This window comes from Myxine glutinosa, chromosome 3 (genome assembly GCF_964187855.1).
Source record: "Myxine glutinosa chromosome 3, kmMyxGlut1.1, whole genome shotgun sequence".
Classification (NCBI taxonomy): Eukaryota; Metazoa; Chordata; class Myxini; order Myxiniformes; family Myxinidae; genus Myxine; species Myxine glutinosa.
In genome coordinates this window covers 38,812,174-38,832,531 of record NC_136263.1, presented here as the reverse complement: position 1 = coordinate 38,832,531, position 20,358 = coordinate 38,812,174, and the positions used below count along the sequence as shown (strand labels likewise).

Sequence of the window (20,358 nt, the reverse complement as noted above, 5' to 3'; positions counted from 1 at the left end):
GCACCTTTTGACCCTCAGCCATCACTCCACAAAAGGGCCAGTGAACGTGGGAACTCAGCGAGTACCTCCAAAACAAGCGATTTCACAGGTGACATCATACAGCAGAAAAGGAATTATGCTGATTGAAAGAAAGAAGGGCTATTCACAACCCAGGGACCCCATCCCCATATGATTTATTTGTGTGCAAAAGTGTCCAAATGAGAAGTAATTCTTCAACGCAACTTTATCATTCTGCAGGAAAAGGTTTCATTTTCAATACATATTTGGTAGATCATCTATCTATAATTCCAGTAATCTCTGTGTGTGTGTGTGTTTGTCTGTGTGTTTGTCTGTGTGTCTGTGACCGCTGTTTCTCGACAACCACGGGTCCGATATACTTTTAACTTGCCAGGTATATTGCTGGGGACCCGAGGATGTGCCTTTTCAAGGTTTCATATTAATCGGACAAGTAGTTACCGAGCTATGGCGATTTCTTTACCAAACTCCGCAAGCCGTTCGCTTTGGACCAAACCATTTCATGTAAATAGAGGGGGGGGATTGTCACCGTACTCGCAAGCCGTTCGCTTTGGCTTTGCGAATGGATCAAACCATTTCATGTAAATAGAGGGGGGGGGGGGGGGGATTGTCACCGTACTCGCAAGCCGTTCGCTTTGGCTTTGCGAATGGACCAAACCATTTCATGTAAATAGAGGGGGGGGATATAATTTTAGATATATATATAGTACGGGCATGCCCTAGTAATAATAATAATAATAATAATTCATTTATTTTGTATAGCGCTTTTCCAGAAGCCCAAAGGCGCTTTGACAGAGTGGCAAACATAATGCATAACAATACATGAAAACAACAATTGCAAAAAGACAAGAATCAATAGGGAAATATTTAAAGCAAAAGGAGGGAGAAGGAGAAGAGATAGTCAGGGGTTAAATGCTGTGGGTTGAATGTTGAATGCAGTGTTGAACAGGTGGGTCTTTAGTGATGTTTTGAATGTGGTGAGTGAGGAGGAGTCTCTGATGGTGTGAGGTAGTGAGTTCCAGAGGGTGGGAGCAGCGATGGAGAAGGCCCTGTCCCCCCAGGATCTGAATTTGGTCCGGATGGAGGGGGTCAGGAGGTTGGTACCAGCAGAGCGGAGGTTGCGGGTGGGAGTGTGTCTGGAGAGGAGGTCAGCCAGGTAGGATGGGGCCAGGTTATGGAGGGCTTTGTATGTCAAGAGGAGGATTTTGTACTGGATTCTCTGGGGGATGGGGAGCCAGTGAAGCTTGTAAAGGACGGGGGTGATGTGGTCACGGGTCCGGGAATGGGTGAGTAGACGGGCAGCGGAGTTCTGAATGTATTGGAGTTTATTGGTGATTTTTGAGGGTGAACCATAGAGGAGGCTATTGCAGTAGTCCAGACGGGAGGTGATGAAGGCGTGGATGAGGGTTTCTGCAGCCGTGGAGGAGAGGGATGAGCGGAGACGGGCAATGTTTTTCAGGTGAAAGAAGGCTGACTTTGTGATCTGTTTAGTGTATTTGTCGAAGGAAAGGGTTTGGTCAAAGATGACGCCAAGATTCCGGATGTGAGGGGAGGTGGATACTGGGATACCGTCGATGTTGAGGGCAAAGTTATGGGTGGATTTTGTGAGCGTTTTTGGGCCAATGATGATTATTTCAGATTTATCACAGTTAAGCTTGAGGAAGTTGATTTGAAGCCAGGATTTTATTTCAGTGATGCAGTTTGTCAGGATAGAGTGGGTGTCGGTGGAGACGGACTTGGTGGAGATGAAAAGCTGGATGTCATCGGCGAAGCAGTGGAATTGGAGACCATGACGGCGGATTAAGTGACCGAGCGGGGACAGGTAAAGGATGAAGAGGAGGGGGCCAAGAACTGAACCTTGGGGGACACCTTGGTGGAGGGGAGCAGTGGGGGATTTGCAGTTATTGATGGAGATGAACTGGCATCTGTCAGAGAGGTATGATTTAATCCAAGAGAGGGCAGTGCCGGTAACGTTAAAGGTGGATTCAAGTCGGGTGAGGAGGATAGTGTGATCGATGGTGTCAAAGGCAGCGCTGAGGTCGAGGAGGACGAGAATGTTGAGGTTGCCAGCGTCAGAGGAGAGGAGAAGGTCATTGGTGATTTTGAGGAGAGCAGTTTCAGTACTGTGGTTGGACCGGAATCCGGATTGGAATGTTTCATACAGGTTATTGGCAGAGAGATGATGTTTGAGTTGAGTGGCTACAGCGCGTTCCAAAACTTTTGACAGAAAGGGTAGGTTGGAGATGGGTCTGAAGTTGTTTAGGGTGTCAGGGTTTAGACCAGGTTTTTTTAGAATGGGGGTAACAGCAGCAATTTTGAGGGAAGGTGGGACGATGCCTGTAGACAGGGAGGAGTTTATTGTTGCAATGATAAGTGGAGAGAGAGCAGGGAGGGAGGCTTTGACAAAGCTGGAGGGGATGGGGTCAAGAGTGCAGGTGGCAGTTTTCATTCCTATGAGGAGTTCAGAGAGGTCAGTAGGGGAGATTGGGGAGAACCGAGACAGGGGATGGCAGGACAAGGGGGGGCAGGTGGTTGGAGGGGGAGCGGGTGCGGCGGTGGTCAAGCTGTTGTAGATGTTGTCAATTTTGCGTTGGAAGAAAGAGAGGAAGGAGATGCAGTTGTCTACTGTGAATGACTGGGTGGTGGTGTTCAGGGGGCGGAGGAGTTTGTTTATTGTCGAGAAGAGTGCTTTTGGGTTTCCGGAGCCAGAGTGGATAATTTGAGAGTAGTAGGCAGAGCGGGCGTGGGAGAGGGCATCTTTGTAGTGTTGTAGGTGGTCCTTGTAGGCTTGGGAGTGAACTATGAGACCCGTTTTATTGCGGAGTCTTTCAAGTTGGCGAGCACGAGTTTTCATCAGGTGGAGTTCAGGGGTAAACCAGGGAGCAGAATGGGTGAAAGAAACTGTTTTGGTTTTTACAGGCGCAAGCTGGTCAAGGCAGGAGGAGAGAGTGTGGTTGTAGTAGTCAGTGAGGTCGGAAGGGGTGTGGAGGTCAATGAAGGGAGAAGTGGACATTTTTTCAGAGAGGGTGGATGAGAATGAGGTAGGTGAAAGAGCGTTTAGCTTACGGAAGTTGATTGTGCGATAATGCCTTGGTGTTGGGGCGGGGATGTTGATGGTCAGAGTGATGGCTAAGTGGTCAGAGAGGGTGAGGTCGGAGCCATAGAGATGGTGCAAATTTAATCCAGTGGAGCAGACAAGGTCCAAAATGTGACCACGGATATGGGTAGGAAAGTCGACATGTTGAGTGAGGTTAAAGCAGGTGAGTAAATCAGTGAAGTCAGTGGTTATTGTGGAGTCAGTGGAGTCCATGTGGATATTGAAATCACCAAGGAGGAGGATTGAGGGGGAGAGGGAACATAGCTGGGTCAGAAAGTAGGAGAAGTCAGACAGGAATGATGGGTGTGGTTTGGGAGGGCGGTAGACGACAGCCATGACTGACTGCGTGCGACCAGAGAGTTTTAAAGCCAGGTGTTCAAATGATGGAGCAGATGAGATGGAGATGAGGTTGGTCTTGATGTCTTGACGGTGGATAACGGCAATTCCACCACCTCGGCCCTCCGAGCGTGGTTTATTGACGTAGGAATATCCATTGGGTGTGGTGAGGTTTAGTGTGTAGTAGTCCAGAGGTTGTTGCCAGGTTTCGGTGAGACAGAGAAAGTCCAGTTTGTTATCCAGGATGTAGTCGTTGAGGATGAGGCATTTGTTGTTGAGGGACCGGGTGTTGAACAGGGTGAGCTTGATGTTGTTTTGAACAGCAGGGATGAATTCAGGTGATTTAGCCAGGGTTCGTAGGCAGGAGGTGCGATCGTGTGCGTTGCTGTGACCAGGTGCGCTGGGACGAAGAGTGAGAGTGCGCTGAGCCGACCAGAGGACGGGGATGGAGTGACCTGATTGCAAATAAACAAACTTACGACCGGAGCCACGGTGAATGTACCTGGGTCGTCGGAGAGTCCATTTGATTTAATGGCAGAGATGCATGATGGGGTGGAGCGGGTACCGAGCAGAAGAAACCCTGCGGCGGAGTACCTCAGAGCCATGCCAGGCAGGAGCGAAGGGACGAGTACGAGGCCAAGGTCGAGGAGGCAAAGCGGCAAACGCAGCGGCAAACGACTGCAGCCGCTAATCAAGACCACAGCGGCAAACAGCCACCGCCGCAAACAACGGGAGCGGGCCTGAGGAAACAGTGGAGGAGCCGGGCAGGCGAAGCCAGGAGCAGAGCCGGGACCGAGCAGAGGGCAGACCCAACGGTCAAAAATCCGCCACGACCACCAAAAAAGCAAACTATGTACAATGGCCCAGTCGGAGAAGCGGCGAACAAGTAACGCCAGCGTCCTCTCCAGACCGGACCGGAAGCGGAGTGTCAATCATGCTTCCATTCATCCATTTGTTCTTGTAAATGGGATAGGACGTAGAATTTGGTTCAAGATTCACCTCCACCTTTTGCTCTAGGCATTTGTGAAAATGTCTGATCGCTGAAATATTGTGGTGTGGTCTTGGCATCAACTATGACGTGCGTGAAGTGACGTCACAGCTGTGCAAAGCATTGTGTATTTTCAAGATGAGTACACTCACACAACTCTGTATGGGAGTGACAGAAAAGGTAATTTTATCCTCTCGGAGTGGAGATTGCAGTAGATCTAGGTTGTCGGGGTTGTGTCCAGTTAACCAAGTTTCTTGTAGAGCGCTCCGCTCACCAAGTGGTTTAAGCATTCAACAAAGCACTCCATTTGAAATTGTTGATAAGGAACGGCTGGCTTGGCAAACACGAGCTCGTTGCTTGGTAACTGAATACACCGAGGGTTTTCTCCCTTTCAGTTTAGTGTTAACCAGCAGTATCAACTGTTTCAAAAGGCAATCATAGGTGTTTGTGGGTTATTATTATTATTATTTTTAAACTTCTGATCAGAGTGTCCCCACAAAACTTTTCTTCAAGGAGGAAACACCCCATGGGGATGGGAGATATTATTAGGAGTATTAATATTGTTTTAGAATAACATTATTATTCGATTATATCATTAATGTTGTTATTACTTTTGTTAGGGTTAGGGTTTGTTAGGGTTAAAATCAGCCTTGGAAAAACACCACGATAAGCTATCTTAGCAAGGCTATACACCTTAACAAGGATTTCACCAAAAACAGACAAACCCCTTGAGGAGAGTGGGAAGGTGGGGGTAAGGGACGGGGGGTTGGGGGTGGAGGAAAATGATCGTGTGACCATTAATCCTCCTGTCGAGTTTGGTTGAGATTGTGCAAGTAATGACCAAATATCGCGGCAGACAGACACCAAATTGCGTATTTTAGTATGATTACAATGTCATGGACTTTGACAAAATTGATGAAGATTCATCAATACAGTTTTCATGAGGTGTTCAGCTCAATCCAGTCAAAATGCGTGGTCCAAAATGTTGCGAATCAGTCCAATTAAATTTGAATGCAAGCTTGGTGGTGGTATATCAGTTAAGGCCCAAGTTTAAGTCACAGCCATGCCAAAATAACACCAGATGGGTTGACTCAGCCTGACTGTCATCTGTCTGAGGTCAACAAAATTAGGACCAGCGCAGGGAGTGGAAGTTATTGTTAAAGTTATTGGAGCATGGAATGAAGGTATTGGAAAGGGTGTTGGAGAGGAGGATAAGGAAGAAAGTGAAGATTGACGAAATGCAGTTTGGATTTATGCCAGGAAGAGGAACGACAGACGCACTTTTTATTGTGAGGCAGTTGCAGGAGAAGTACATGGAGAAGAGGAAGAAGTTCTTTCTTGGGTTTGTTGATCTGGAGAAAGCATTCGATAGGGTTCCACGTGAAGTAGTGACATGGGCATTGAGGAAGTTAGGAGTGGAAGAATGGTTGATCAGAGTAGTGATGGCAATGTACAAAAGAGCGCGCACAGCTGTAAGGACGAAGGACGGGAACAGTGGTGAGTTTGAGGTGAAGGAGGGAGTGCATCAGGGGTCGGTACTAAGGCCACTACTATTTGTAGCTGTGATGGAGGTGCTGGCTCGGAACGTAAAGGAGGGTTTACCGTGGGAGTTGTATGCAGATGATCTGGTGTTGATTGCAGAAAGTATGGATGGACTGAAGGAAAAGATGAACAAGTGGAAGGAATGTATGGAGACAAAAGGTCTGAAGGTGAATATCGGAAAAACGAAGGTGATGGCAAGTGGTAAAGCATGTGGTGAGGTGGAAAGAACTGGGAAGTGGCCGTGTGCTGTGTGCAGGAAGGGTGTCGGAGTGAACTCCATTCAATGTACAATGTGCGCTGAGTGGATTCATCAAAAATGTCGTGGTTTGCGAGGGTCATTAACCAGTGTGGCAGCCACATTCAAGTGTGAGGTGTGCACAGAGGGAGCTGCAGATGGAGGAAATGTTGAGTTGGACCTTGGAGACGGCGTGAAGCTGGAAGGTGTGAAAACATTTTGTTACCTAGGAGACATGCTGAATGGAGAAGGTGGATCAGACTCGGCAACGGCTGCTAGAGTGAGATGTCTTCACCGCAGTCTAAGGTCTTTTGCACTGTGGCCGTCGCGGGCGGACGGGCGTCCGTCAACTTTTGGTTTTCGTCAATTTCAAGGAGAACAGCTTGTCCGATTAAATCCATTTTTGCAGTGGAAGTTGGGGTTGAGTAGAGGAAGGTTCCTTTCGAAAATGGGCGTGCTGCGATTTTCAATATGGACGCCACGGTAGCCATCTTGAAATTGGTTTCTGTCAATTTCGAGCAGAACGGCTTGTCCGATTAAATCCATGTTTGCAGTGTGTGTTGGGGTTTATTAGAGGAAGGTGCCTTTCGAAAATGGGCACGCTGCGATTTTCAATATGGCCGCCATCTTGAAATTGGTTTCCGTCAATTTCGAGCAGAACAGCTCGTCCGATTAAATCCATTTTTGCAGTGTGTGTTGAGGTTGAGCAGAGGAAGGTTCATGGGCACGCTGCGATTTTCAATATGGCCGCCACGGCAGCCATCTTGAAATTGGTTTCTGTCAATTTCGAGCAGAATGGCTTGTCCGATTAAATCCATTTTTGCAGTGTGTGTTGTGGTTGAGTAGAGGAAGGTGCCTTTCGAAAATGGGCACGCTGCGATTTTCAATATGGCCGCCACGGCAGCCATCTTGAAATTGGTTTCTGTCAATTTCGAGCAGAACGGCTTGTCCGATTAAATCCATTTTTGCAGTGTGTGTTGGGGTTGAGTAGAGGAAGGCTCATGAGCACGAAATGGGTTAATGGGTTCATGGGCGAAAATTTCATTACTTGCAGTTCCTACTTACAACTACAGTTTGGTATACAACTTCGCTTCAAAGAACAAATTATCAAAAATGCTTCCTTTCACCATGCATGGGCTGAGGGGTTATGCCCGCTTTGCGGTGCTATTTTTTTTTTTTGGATACAGAATCGAGGTTCGTGTAAGAGCTAAGAACACTGACATTATGGAATATTATGTGCAGATCAGTGACAAAAAATCTCAATTTAATCCACTTTAAATTCAGGCCGTAACAACAAAATGTGAAAAAAGTCAATGGGTGTGAAAACTTTCTGAAGGCACTGTATATGGAGGTTTGAATAACAGACAGTAGACTGGCCACTTGGGCATATTAAAGTTTGAATAGCAGCCAGTAGACAGACCAACCGCTCGTGTTCAAAGGGCCAATAATAATTTTAAAAATGACACTTAGATTTAATTAATGTGTGCGGAGCGGAATTTCTCAAAATTTCAAACAGCTCACAATATGCCACCGCACACAGCATTTTCCCATAGACGCCACAGCACGTACATAGGATTTGCATGAATTTCCATGACGTAACTTCTGTTCCTTTTCGGAAATCATCAATGTTAATGTATTGGCCAAAGTGAAGGAAGTTGCACTGGGTGCTCAAGCAACACATTCTTTCATTCATGGAGATGCAGTTGGCAGCCAAGAAATTGTCTCCAAAGCTTAATGATGTCCTTATTATGAGAATAAAAATTGTGTGAATTTTGTGAAAACAAATGCACTCCATTCTTGCACCTGTGCTGCTCTGTGTAAATAAATGGGGGCTTACCACCATCACCGACTTTTGTATGCTGATGTGTGGTGGCTGCCCCATGGTAAAGTAATAAACCAAGTGTATGAACTGAGACGTGAACTTGAAGCCCGTCTCAAAACAAGTCTCCTTTGTCAGAATACTTCCAGGACTTACAATGGCTTGCCAAGGTTGCATATTCTGGCAAATGTAGATGATCACTTCAATCTGTCTATACAGGGAAGTGTATTCCGTGCAATTGAAATGGCTGACAATATCGCAGCTTTTAAAAAGAAGCTCAAAGTCTGGAAAGAAAGAAAGAATGAGGTGCAATTGTTACCGCCGTCACCAAAGGTGGTTTTTTCATCTGTGTCAGTGTCTGACTGTGAAATCAAAAAAAGTTGTGGACAGATTCGGACAAAATTTGGAAGAGAGGGTGGGTGTATGAGAAGGACTAAATGATTAGATTTTGGTGAAGATCCAGATGCTAGAGTTTTTATAAGTGATTGTTCACCATTGAGTAAGCCCGGTGTTCGCTTAACTGTTAGGGTTCTTGCTTGGGATTCTAGTGTCCCGAGTTCAAATCCCGTTCGGTCATTGAATTAGCACCAGGTGGGGTTAACTCAGCCTGTCTGTCATCCTTCCAAGGTGAGCGAAATGAGTACCAGCTTACTGGGATGAATGAGCCATTCGAGTATCCTTCGTAGGAGTGACGCCCCGACAAGGATTGTGCCCAATAGTCAAGAAACTTCTTCGGCAGCCATATGTATCTGATGACCAGGGAGTGGACATCATCACATCATTCACATTTGAGTGATATGGCCAAAAATGATGTGCAGTATAGCACGATATCTCAAAGTTATGGATGGATTCGGACGAACCTTGGTGGGTAAGTTGGGTGTGTGACACTGTATATACTTAAACATAAATGAAAAACAATTAGTTTATTGTTGATTGGGTGTGTATTAACGGTGCTCTCGTTTCACCGTGTTCACGTGCATTTTCCGAATATTTACTTCATTGGTGAATGTAAAAACTCAAAAGCCTAAGGATTAGAAAGTGCAATATTTTTATGGGTTCGTTTGAATATGCTTTCTTTGCATTGCTGCAACCATCTTGCAAAGTTCAAAACAAAAATCTATATTCATAATTAAAAGAGCACAGATGTTTAGATGAAAGCTACCACACCGAAAATCTGTCTACAAGTTAGATGTAGTTCACTGATGAGATGAAAATGAGATGAGATGAAAATGAGATGAGATGAAGTGAGATGAAATTACACTGATGGAGGATTAGGTCAAAAACAACTGCAACATATAAAATTGTGGGACTTTTTTGATCCCGACTCAGACCTTGTATGCGGTCAGTGTATGGCGGCTATTCAAGACCGAAACTCTGTTCGTTAATTTCACACCATAAATCGGATGGTCAAGGCAACAACCCCATTCTCTACCACCTGGGGAAGGAAAACCAGGCTACACGGCTTTGCCTGCATTCTCTCGATTAAATTCGCCCACTTTTCTTTACGGACCAACACCTTGCATTAAATTTCATACATGATGTTCTTGAACCAACATTAATTACCACAATATGAGAGTTAACAGATTGAAAAGGAAACTACACACGTCTTGCGTCAAAGATCAGGTTGCGACTATCCATTTGTCCAGCCATTGACAAATGACTAAATCTCTCCACAACTCAACTGAAAGTGGGGAAAACTCTCAAACCAGCACATTCCAGTCATGGCCTTAAACATCCAGTCTACACTTGGACAAAGGCCTTCAGCTAATGTCAAGAGGTGTTTTGCGCACACACACCATGCTGGGAAACTGCAGGTTGGTGCAAGTGTGCAGCTGTGGTACTCCATCTTGGAACAGCGAGTGGAGAACGAAAAAAAGTTCAACGACTTGAAAAGAACAGTGACTCAACAGGAAAAAAAATAGGAATCCAGCAAAGTGACACCATACTTAACAAGAAACTCCACCAACTCAGCAACTAATCTTTGCCATCAACCAAGACACAGCACACCGCACATGTAAAACCACCAAAAACGGTTCAATGAAATGTTCATCTCATTTCTTCATCTTCAAGTTTGCCTCAATGGCAGAATGCCATCCGCACATCCTTAGCAATAAACCTCACCAACCCGACAATTACTTGACCACCTCTGCCATCAGCTAGGACACAGCAAATTGTACATGGGAAACTGCAGATAACGGTTCAATGCCATGCTCATCTCACTTCTTCATCTTCAGGTCTGCCTCAATGGCAGAACGCCTTCCACGAGTTCCAACATCCTGCACAATCAACACAACCAAAATCATCGATTAGGGAGCATGTCATGAATGAGAGAGCGTGACAGCACAACGGAAAGAAATTGTGAAGGATATTTGCAGGCATTTTTTATTAATCTTGATGAATTAAAAATTTACTTCCAAGTACTCACAAAGAGAGAGAGAAGAAAAGCAGGAGAAGCCATTGTTGCACTGTCCTGTAAAAGAGGATACATCAGAGCATTTATCAAACCGCTTTATTTTGTAAAAGGTGAAAAAAAAAAAAAAGACAGAACACCAAGCCAGAATTGTAAGGCCCTTGCAGCTTGGGGAAACATAGAGCAATTTAAGAAGCCACCAGCACGGCAAGGGATGCACAAAACAGGAGGAGATAAAAACCGGCTTGTGCAAGTAAAGTTTGTTTTATAGTCAAGGATGCTGAATTGGGAAGGGACGCCATTTACAAAGATCATTTCAAACAAGCTTTGTGAATGTACTGGAATCTATTTGCAGTTTTTTTTTTGTACCTTGCCAACAGGCAGCAAGGAATAAACCACTAATTTGGATCCCATAGCAGTTCTGCAAAGAGAATATAAATACCCTGGAGCTGAATTATAGGAAAATTAAATAAAACAGAAGCAAGCTTCATGGAGCAAAAGCAAGCCAATGTAATTTAGAGGAAAATAGCGGATGGCAATCATAAATGACTTTAGTTATAATTACAAACATGAAGCCGCTTCGCTGCAAGATCTCTGCTACTGCCAGCGGAGAGCGCTGCCATTCTGGGCAAGGCAAAATTGCGCAATGCTGTGCGCGTGTGCCCCTGTGTGCAAGATACCAGACATGATCTTACACAGCGCTCGTGCAGGTACGCACAACATGGCGGAAACCCGCTGCCAGGCGGTAACAAACCTTCTCGGCGGAGTCCTGCTTTTTTGTCGGGTCTCGACCCCTCAATGCCTTTGCACCGACACTGGAATCGGAAGTCTGCATGATGAGTTGAGTGGCCAGAAATTGCTGTGAGGTTGGCAGAGATGTCAATAAGTCACCATACTACTTCAACTTGAGTAATGTCTCACATTTACTTACAAACCTTGGAGTACAACCGATCAAGGAATCAAGACACAGGGCTGCATTTATTGCAATACATGTTCTGATTAGCTGTTTAACTCAAGTTTTCATTTATTAAGTTCACATAGTGGAAATTTTTAGCCTTATTCCCAGCAAAAATAAATAAATAAAATGTATTAAATTTACTCCTCGTATCTGGTATACCTACATTGGACATATGGATGTAGATTTGAAAATGTACGGAGAATGGGTAAAGAGATTTTAATAAGCTGTATATTTATTATGTACGTTAAATTAAACATATAATCAGGAAGGAAGGTGGGAAATCAGGAAGGGGGAGGGATGCTGGGGAAAATGAAACGTATAACTGAAGGGTGGTATACAAATCAATGTAGCAGTCATCCACTGTACATATCAAGTACGTTATGTATACGTCCACAGTAATCATTTGAGGGCAGGACTGTCACATCAAAATGGTGCAAAACAAACCTGGATGTGCTCCATCACATCCCTCTGCATCTCAATGGCCATGTGGAACACATCATGGTCAGAACTGTTGTACATGATGGCATTCTGGAACATGAGCATGATGTCCCTCTGGAAGTCAGCTGTCGTGCGGATTGCACCATTTTCAATATTCTTTTTTATGGTTGACAAGTCCATGGACCTGAAGTACGCAAAGCTGAATTGTACACACCACTGCACTTCGACCGTGGTTGCTTTACACAGAACATTACAATGCTCATGTTAGGTGGACCAAAATACAAGAAAAGGATTTATAGTGTATGCAAGTGTTACTATAATTGCATCATACCTGTGGACGATAGAATGGTAGCCAGGTGCAATGTCATTGGTAACTGGCTGCAAAAATACATTGGCATACCTGCAAAAAAAAACCCCAAAAAACCCCCCAAAACAAATAACAAATGTCAGTAAAACATCCTCCAACCACTGAACCACAATAGATGCTGCTATTGGAACAGAAACACACACATATATATATATATATATATATATATATATATATATATATATATATATATATATATATATATATATATATATATATATATATATATATATATATATATATATATATATATATATGTATGTATGTATGTATGTATGTATGTATGTATGTGTGTGTGTGTGTGTGTGTGTGTGTGTGTGTGTGTGTGTGTGTGTGTGTGTGTGTGTGTGTGTGTATGTATGTATGTATATATATATATATATATATATATATATATATATATACAGTATATATACAGTATATATATATATATATATATATATATATATATATATACCGGTGTGTACCCCGGTTTAGAATAGGTACACCGTATCCCTGCGTGTCGTAAGAGGCGACTAAAAGGGTTGGCATCAGGAAGGGCGTCCGGCCATAAAAACATTGCCTCAAAAAGAGAACCATGACAATTACGACTACATATGGGCAGGGTACAGCCCGAAGTACCCCGTGGGGGACCCCACTCCCTCTCGTCAAAACTCAAGGTGGGGAACCCAATCGAAGCAAGGGTGGAAATCACTCCATTTATGACGTTGAAACGTCTGATGCCCGACGTGGAGATCGGTTTCTGAGGTTTGGGACATGGAATGTAGGGACAATGACAGGGAGATCAGGAGAAATGGTGGAAGTATTGGTCAGAAGAAGAGTGGACATATGTTGTGTGCAGGAGACGAGATGGAAGGGAAATGGTGTGAGAATGGTGAAGGGTAGGCAGGGACAGAAATACAAGTTTGTGTGGCAAGGGTGCCCGGAGGGCATGAATGGTGTTGGTGTCCTGTTTTCTGAGGAGTTTGTAGACAGTGTGGTGAGTGTGACAAGAGTGAGTGAAAGGTTGATGATGGTGAAAATGATGATTGGAAACCTCTTGGTGAACATCATCTCGGGATATGCTCTGCAGGTTGGTCGGAGCGATGAAGAGAAGGACAAGTTCTGGTGTTCTATAGAGAAGCTGATGGAAAATGTGAAAGATGAGGAAGTTGTTGTGGTAGGAGGAGACTTAAATGGACATGTGGGAAGGAGTATGGACGGTTTTGAGGGAGTTCATGGGGGTTACGGATATGGTGTGAGAAATGGAGAAGGTGAAAGGATTTTGGAGTTTGCTGATGGAGCTGATTTGTTGATTTGTAATACTCAGTTCCAGAAAGAGGATAATAAGCTTGTTACATACATGTCAGGTGGGTCGACGATAACCGTTGACTACCTGCTGGTGCGTAGGCGAGATAGGGGGCACCTCCGGGAAACAAAGGTGATCCCGGGGGAGGAGGCTGTTTCAGAGCACCACTTCGTTGTCTGCGACATAAGGGTGAAAGGTGCGAGGAGAGCTCGGCGGGTGAAGTACCAACCGAGAATGAAGGTGTGGGGGTTGAAAGAGGTGACAGTGAGGGAGGCATTAAAAGAGAGGCTGAGTATGGTGGAGGATGATGTGGTTGAGCTTGAAAGTGGTTGGATGTCAATGAAAGATAGTCTGTTGGGAACCGTTGGTGAGGTATGTGGATGGACAAAAGGACCACCGAGGCACTCGGAAACATGGTGGTGGGATGATGAAGTTGGAAAGAAGATTGACGAGAAGAGGAAGAAGTTCAAGGAGTGGCAGAGGGCGAAGGGTATGGGGGGCAGAAAAGGCAGAGCATGAAAGCATCCTGGGTTTGTTAAGTAAGACTGTGTAGTTTAAGATTGCCCTGTGTCCTTTTATTTCCTCTCGTGGATATTCTTGCACTTTCGTTTCCTCTTTAATCATTACTGTATAAATAAACCATATTTGTTCTTTCTTTACCCCTTGGTTTCTTCTCATCCGATCGCTTTCGTCCTGTCCCCAATTGAATATACGTGGCACGATTTGGCCAACGCTCAGGATCGGGTTCGTGTTTGCTAACGGCTCGGATTTCGGACTGCTAACCGCTCGGCAAACTCCATCTTGTCCGGGTCCGAGCAGGGAATTATATCCCTGCTTTGCGGAGGGATTGCCAAAGGTATTTGGGCACCCGTTGACCAATCACCCTGGCCAATCTCACCCCGCAAAGTAGCGTGTAATTTCCAGGACTGGGGGAATCGGCCAGTGTAAAAGACAAGGGGATTAACCCCCCGGATTGCCGACCCCCGAATTGGCAACAACATATATATGTATATATATATATATATATATATATATACATATATATATATATATATATATATATATACACATACAACAACAACATGCATTTTAAAGGCCATTTGCCCTGCTAGAGGGGGGGGGGGGGGGGGGGGGGGTTAGCCTTGCGGTCCCCATGACAATCTTCTCCATTTTGCCCTATTTTCTGCATCTCTCCTTGTTAACCCCCTTTCCCGCATTTCTTCTTCCACCATCTTTAGCCAAGTCTTTCTCGGTCTTCCCCGTCCTCTACTTCCTTCTACATTCATTTCCATCACTCTTCTCAACCAGTCAGTTTCATCCTTCCTCAACACATGACCAAACCATCTCAACCTGTTCCTCTTCACAGCATCAATCACAGGCAATATTCCCATCATCTTTCGCAATTCATCATTTGTCTTCCTCTCTCTCAACGATACTCCGCACATCCACCGAACCATTCGCATTTCCACCCTTCGTTGCTGCTCTACGTTCATTACCAATGTCTCGCTCCCATAAATCATAACACTTCTCACACATGCAGCATACACCTTTCCCTTCAGCTTCAACGACACTCCCCTCCTCATCAGCACGCCACTCAGTTCCCGAAACTCCTTTCATGCACATCTCACTCTTGCAACCGTTGCTGAGTCTGATCCACCTTCTCCATTCAGCATGTCTCCGAGGTAGCAAAATGTTTTCACACCTTCCAGCTTCACGCCGTCTCCAAGATCCAACTCAACATTTCCTCCATCTGCAGCTCCCTCTGTGCACACCTTACATTTGAATGTAGCTACCACACTGGTTAATGACCCTCTCAGACCACTACATTTTTGATGAACCCACTCAGCGCACATTGTACATTGAATGGAGTTCACTCCGACACCCTTCCTGCACACAGCACATGGCCACTTCCCAGTTCTTTCCATCTCACCACATGCTTTACCACTTGCCATCACCTTCGTCTTTCCTATATTCACATTCAGACCTTTTGTCTCCATACATTCCTTCCACTTATTCATCTTTTCCTTCAGTCCATCCATACTTTCCGCAATCAACACCAGATCATCTGCATACAACAACTCCCACGGTATACCCTCCTTTACGTTCCGAGCCAGCACCTCCATCACAGCTACAAATAGTAGTGGACTTAGTACCGACCCCTGATGCACTCCCACCTTCACCTCAAACTCACCACTGTTCCCGTCCTTCATCCTTACAGCTGTGCGCACTCTTTTGTACCTTACCATCACTAGTCTGATCAACCATTCCTCCACTCCTAACGTCCTCAATGCCCATGTCAATACTTCGCGTGTAACCCTAACGAATGCTTTCTCCAGATCAACAAACCCAAGAAACAACTTCTTCCTCTTCTCCATGTACTTCTCCTGCAACTGCCTAACAATAAAGAGCGCGTCTGTCGTTCCTCTTCCTGGCATAAATCGAAACTGCATTTCGTCGAACTTCACCTTCTTCCTTATCCTCCTCTCCAACACCCTTTCCAATACCTTCATTCCATGCTCCAATAACTTTATCGCTCGGTACGAGCCACACTCCAGAGGGTCACCTTTCCCCTTGTATAGAGGGACGAGGGTACTCAGTTCCCAATCCGAATGCGGCTTTCTTTCACCACCAGATTACAGATCTCTGTCATTCTCTTCACACCCCAACTTCCTGCTGCCTTCAACATATCTCCCACAACTCCCGTCGGCCCTCCCGCTTTTCTACTCTTCATTGCTTTTATCGCTTCCTCAACTTCCTTCTCAGTTATCTTCTCTGCCGGTCCTAAAACTGGGTTACTCTCTATGTTGCCATCCCATTCATTCTCTGTATTCAACAGCATTTCCATATATCTTTCCCATCTTCCTTTAATTCCATCTGGGTCCACAACGATTTGTCCCACTTCATCCTTCAAGCAACTCACCCCCATCACATCGCACCTCTCTTTCGCTATCTGCTTTGCAATCCTGAATACCGCTCTCTGACCCTCTTCCAAATCCAAGCTTTCTCCGAACATTTTCCTACATGCCTCCTGTGCCTTTGCTACCTCTTTCTTTGCAGCCTTCTTGGCTGCCTTATAACTTTCATGTTATGTTTTTTCTGCTCCCGTACCCTTCGCCTTCTGCCACTCCTTGAACTTCTTCCTCTTCTCGTCAGTCCTCTTTCCAACTTCCTCATCCCACCACCATGTTTCCGAGTGCCTCGGTGGTCCTTTTGTCCATCCACATACCTCACCAACTGCTCCCAACAGACTATCTTTCATTGACATCCAACCACGTTCAAGCTCAACCACATCATCCTCTACCCTACTCAGCCTCTCTTTTAATGCCTCCCTTACTGTCACCTCTTTCAACCTCCACACCTTCATTCTCAGTTGGTACTTCACCCGCCGGGCTCTCCTCGCACCTTTCACCCTTATGTCGCAGACAACCAAGTGGTGCTGTGAAACAGCCTCCTCCCCCGGGATCATCTTTGTGTCCCGGAGGTGCCCCCTATCTCGCCTACGCACCATCAGGTAGTCAACGGTTGTCGTCGACCCACCTGACGTGTATGTAACAAGCTTATTATCCTCTTTCTGGAACTGAGTATTACAAATCAACAAATCAGCTCCATCAGCAAACTCCAAAATCCTTTCACCTTCTCCATTTCTCACACCATATCCGTAACCCCCATGAACTCCCTCAAAACCGTCCATACTCCTTCCCACATGTCCATTTAGGTCTCCTCCTACCACAACAACTTCCTCATCTTTCATCATTTTACTAACACTTGTTAGTGACTCACACTTTTACTCTACCTGGGGTCTTTCCCTGCCAAACCATTGGCCATCTTGCACTATGTGGTTCTAAGAACCAAACTCCCATTGACCAAACTGTGGTGCTCACCAATTTGGGGTCTCACTCCCCCGATTCTTCACCCTGTGCCTTCGCACAATTTCCGGGCTGGGTCGTGTGGCGTTCCCAGCAGGTCTGCTCACCTGCACACCTCCGCCACTGCAGTTGTCTCCGAGCTTACCTGCTCCTTACCCTAACCTACCTGGGGAAGGCCCTCTGGCGCTTTCACCCCACTACCGCCCTCTCTGGCGTCGGGCTACTCGGGCCCCACTGAACAACTCTACTGGCTCCCAGAGCCTACCTGCGGCCTCACCTGGCCGACAGACTAACAGTGGCGGAGTGCCCATTCAATTACACTCACTAACAGGCCACACGCCCAGCCAATTGACTCCACTAATGCACCCATCCAACACTCTGTGCAAATACTCGCACCACAGATGCCAATATCCAACCACAATTTACCTACTCCCTCTACCTACTTTTAAACTACCCTCCCCGGGTATTCGTGAAGGGGGTCCATCTTCCCCATCCACTCCTTTCACACCAACCACTCCACTCCACATATTCCACACTACTCACTCCACACCATCCATTCCATATTCCATGTATTCCATGCAATTCATTTCATCCAACCATTCTCCATACACCTGTGCTTCACCTGCACACCTTTGCCCACACACCTGGTGTCACCTGTACACCTGGTGGCACTTGCACCCGTCTCTCCTCCAGGACCATTCATTCAATACAACTCACAATCACACCTTTCAGCATACTCTGCTCAATGCACAATCATGCCAATCATCATGCTCACCACAAAGAACTTCCTGCACACACACTGCATCATCTAAGCTGACTACCCCCTTCTGAAACTCGCGCTCCCCAGTCTTCCCTTATACTAGGCGCTCCCACGTCATTATAATCCACAAATCTGCTTCGTCCCCTCTACAGGTACATGTCGCTACTTAACTCTCATGTTACCTATGGTCATCTTTCTAGATCCCTATCATTTTATCCTAACCCTCCTGGGCTAGTTTGCACAGCCACCCCATAACTAATGCTCATGTGCCCTGGAGGATGGGAGGGATGGCAGAGTTGCCATCCATCCACATCGGGCATCTCCCATTATCAATTTTGCTCATCCAATTTTTTTCCAATCAAATTTAAATTTTGCCAATCAAATTGGCCCATCCAGTTTGCCAATCAAATTTGCCAATCATCAATTTCATACCCCTATTCGTCCATTATTCTGAGCCTCGGTGCGTCATTACATCATTAAAACTCGGCTTTGCAAAGCCGAGCAATGAATGCGGGTGGTTCGTCCGGCACTCGATGCAGGGGAGGAGGTTTCGTCGGGCCGAGATTCCGAGGTCCACCTCGGCGCGGAGCCTTTCGGTCTCCTGCCCGATGGCCCAATCTTGCCCGGCCGGAACGCCGCAACCACAAGGGGGCACCGTTCCGACCCCTCCTACCTTCCCTCGAACCGGGCCGGTGGCTTTGCCTAGCAAAGCGCGGACGCGACCGTGCAGGGCGGGGCCCGGCCCGAATCGTGCACGACGCTCCGAGCAGGAGCGACGCGACACCGATCCCCGCCGGCTCGCGCAGCACACACCGCCCGGCACGGACCGGGAGCTCGCGTCGGCTAAACGTTGGTCTGAACACTGTCCCGTTTAACGTCGATGCGCCCCGTACATGCTCACACCACTCGTTCCTTTTCCTCCTCACACATCCAGGTGTCCCCATACACTTTGTTATTGCACTTTCTCTTACACACCACCCAGGTACACTCATTTCGCTCACAGACCTCGTTACACACCTGACCACCGCACACCTCCTCGCACACTCATCGTTCACACACTTCATCAACACACCTCCTCGCGGCCACTCCTCGGTCACATCCTCTGTGACAACCATGGGTGTGCACTCTTTTGCACACCCAATCACGCGCTTCACCACCAACTCAGGTGTGCATTCCCGCACACGCTCAACCATTCCAGGTGTGCATTCTTTCTCACTTGCCACAACCAACTCGCACTCCGTGGCACTCTCACCACCACACTCTGTCGTGCATTCACTCTCACTCTCGACAGCGCACTCACTCCTCGGCGCACACTTTTTCCTCACACACCCCTCCGTTCCACACCTTTCTCGCGCACCTTCTTGCGCACCCTCTCCCGGTACACACTCCGTACCACTCATGGGGGTGCATTCTTGCACACACCCAATCACCACCGCACACCCTGGCTCACCAATGCTCCTCACACTCCCCATAGTCGGGCATCCTCGCACACCTCCTCCTTCCACGCATTCCGGACCAGTCGCCCATCTCACCATTGGCCTCTCACGAACGCCCGGGTCTAGACCAACACCCAAGCTCGCTGAATCTCCCCTCACACCATATACATTTCCGAGCATATCGCTACTCACCTCGGCGCCTCTTCTCCTTCGCTCCTCCTCCGCCACCTGCAAACTCTTTATTTGGTCAGTAAGCACATCATCACGCTGTGAGCACAGACCTTGCACCAATCCCATCACCTCCTCCTTGATCTCTTTCTTAGTCTCCCTTTGTCTCTTCTTAATTTCACTTACCCCCTCTTCCACTTCCTCTAATTTCTGTTTCACCTCCTTTATTTCCCGGTGCGCCCCTTCAATTTCTCCCTCTAAGGCCACCCTGGTCGTTTCTATGTGCGTCCTGGCTTCCTGTTCTTTCGTCGCCATTGTCTCTACCACCTCCTCTAGCCTCTTCGTCAGTCCCTCATGTACCGTCTGACATTCCTTCTTTGTCGCTATTAGTTCTTTCTTTATCTCTTTTTGCGTCGCAAAACCCCCCTATCACCTGCGTTCAACCCCCCTATTACCGCCGTGTTCTTTTCTACCTGCTCCCCTAACTCCTTTTGTCCCACTGTCAGCTGCCCTACTCCCTGCGTCAACTCCTCTATACCCCCTTGTAGCCTCGCCGTACTCTTCCTCACCTCTTTCTCCATGCGCTCCTCACCCCGCTTCACCTCGTCGCGTACTCCCGCGACCTCTTCGCTCAC

At 46.6% G+C, this 20,358-nt stretch overlaps 1 protein-coding gene across 4 annotated transcripts in view; it reads right to left on the bottom strand.

Moving 5' to 3' along the window:
• BRD8 (bromodomain containing 8) overlaps positions 1 to 20,358 on the bottom strand; it is a 149,039-nt gene that overhangs the window by 14,344 nt on the left and 114,337 nt on the right. The window contains exons 18-23 of one of the 4 annotated variants that reach the window (XR_010983768.2): positions 12,170 to 12,238; positions 11,845 to 12,022; positions 11,197 to 11,301; positions 11,008 to 11,107; positions 10,458 to 10,502; positions 10,253 to 10,308 (exon numbers count right to left, since the gene is read on the bottom strand). Coding sequence is in view for 3 of the 4 variants with exons in the window: in XM_068111037.2 (XP_067967138.2) it covers positions 10,253 to 10,308; positions 10,458 to 10,502; positions 11,012 to 11,107; positions 11,197 to 11,301; positions 11,845 to 12,022; positions 12,170 to 12,238 (549 nt within the window). In the remaining variant the exon portion in view is untranslated. Of the gene's footprint in view, positions 1 to 9,063; positions 10,309 to 10,457; positions 10,503 to 11,007; positions 11,108 to 11,196; positions 11,302 to 11,844; positions 12,023 to 12,169; positions 12,239 to 20,358 lie in introns of those variants that run through there. The other 3 variants (XM_068111037.2, XM_068111039.2, XM_068111038.2) reach the window with 3 other exon arrangements.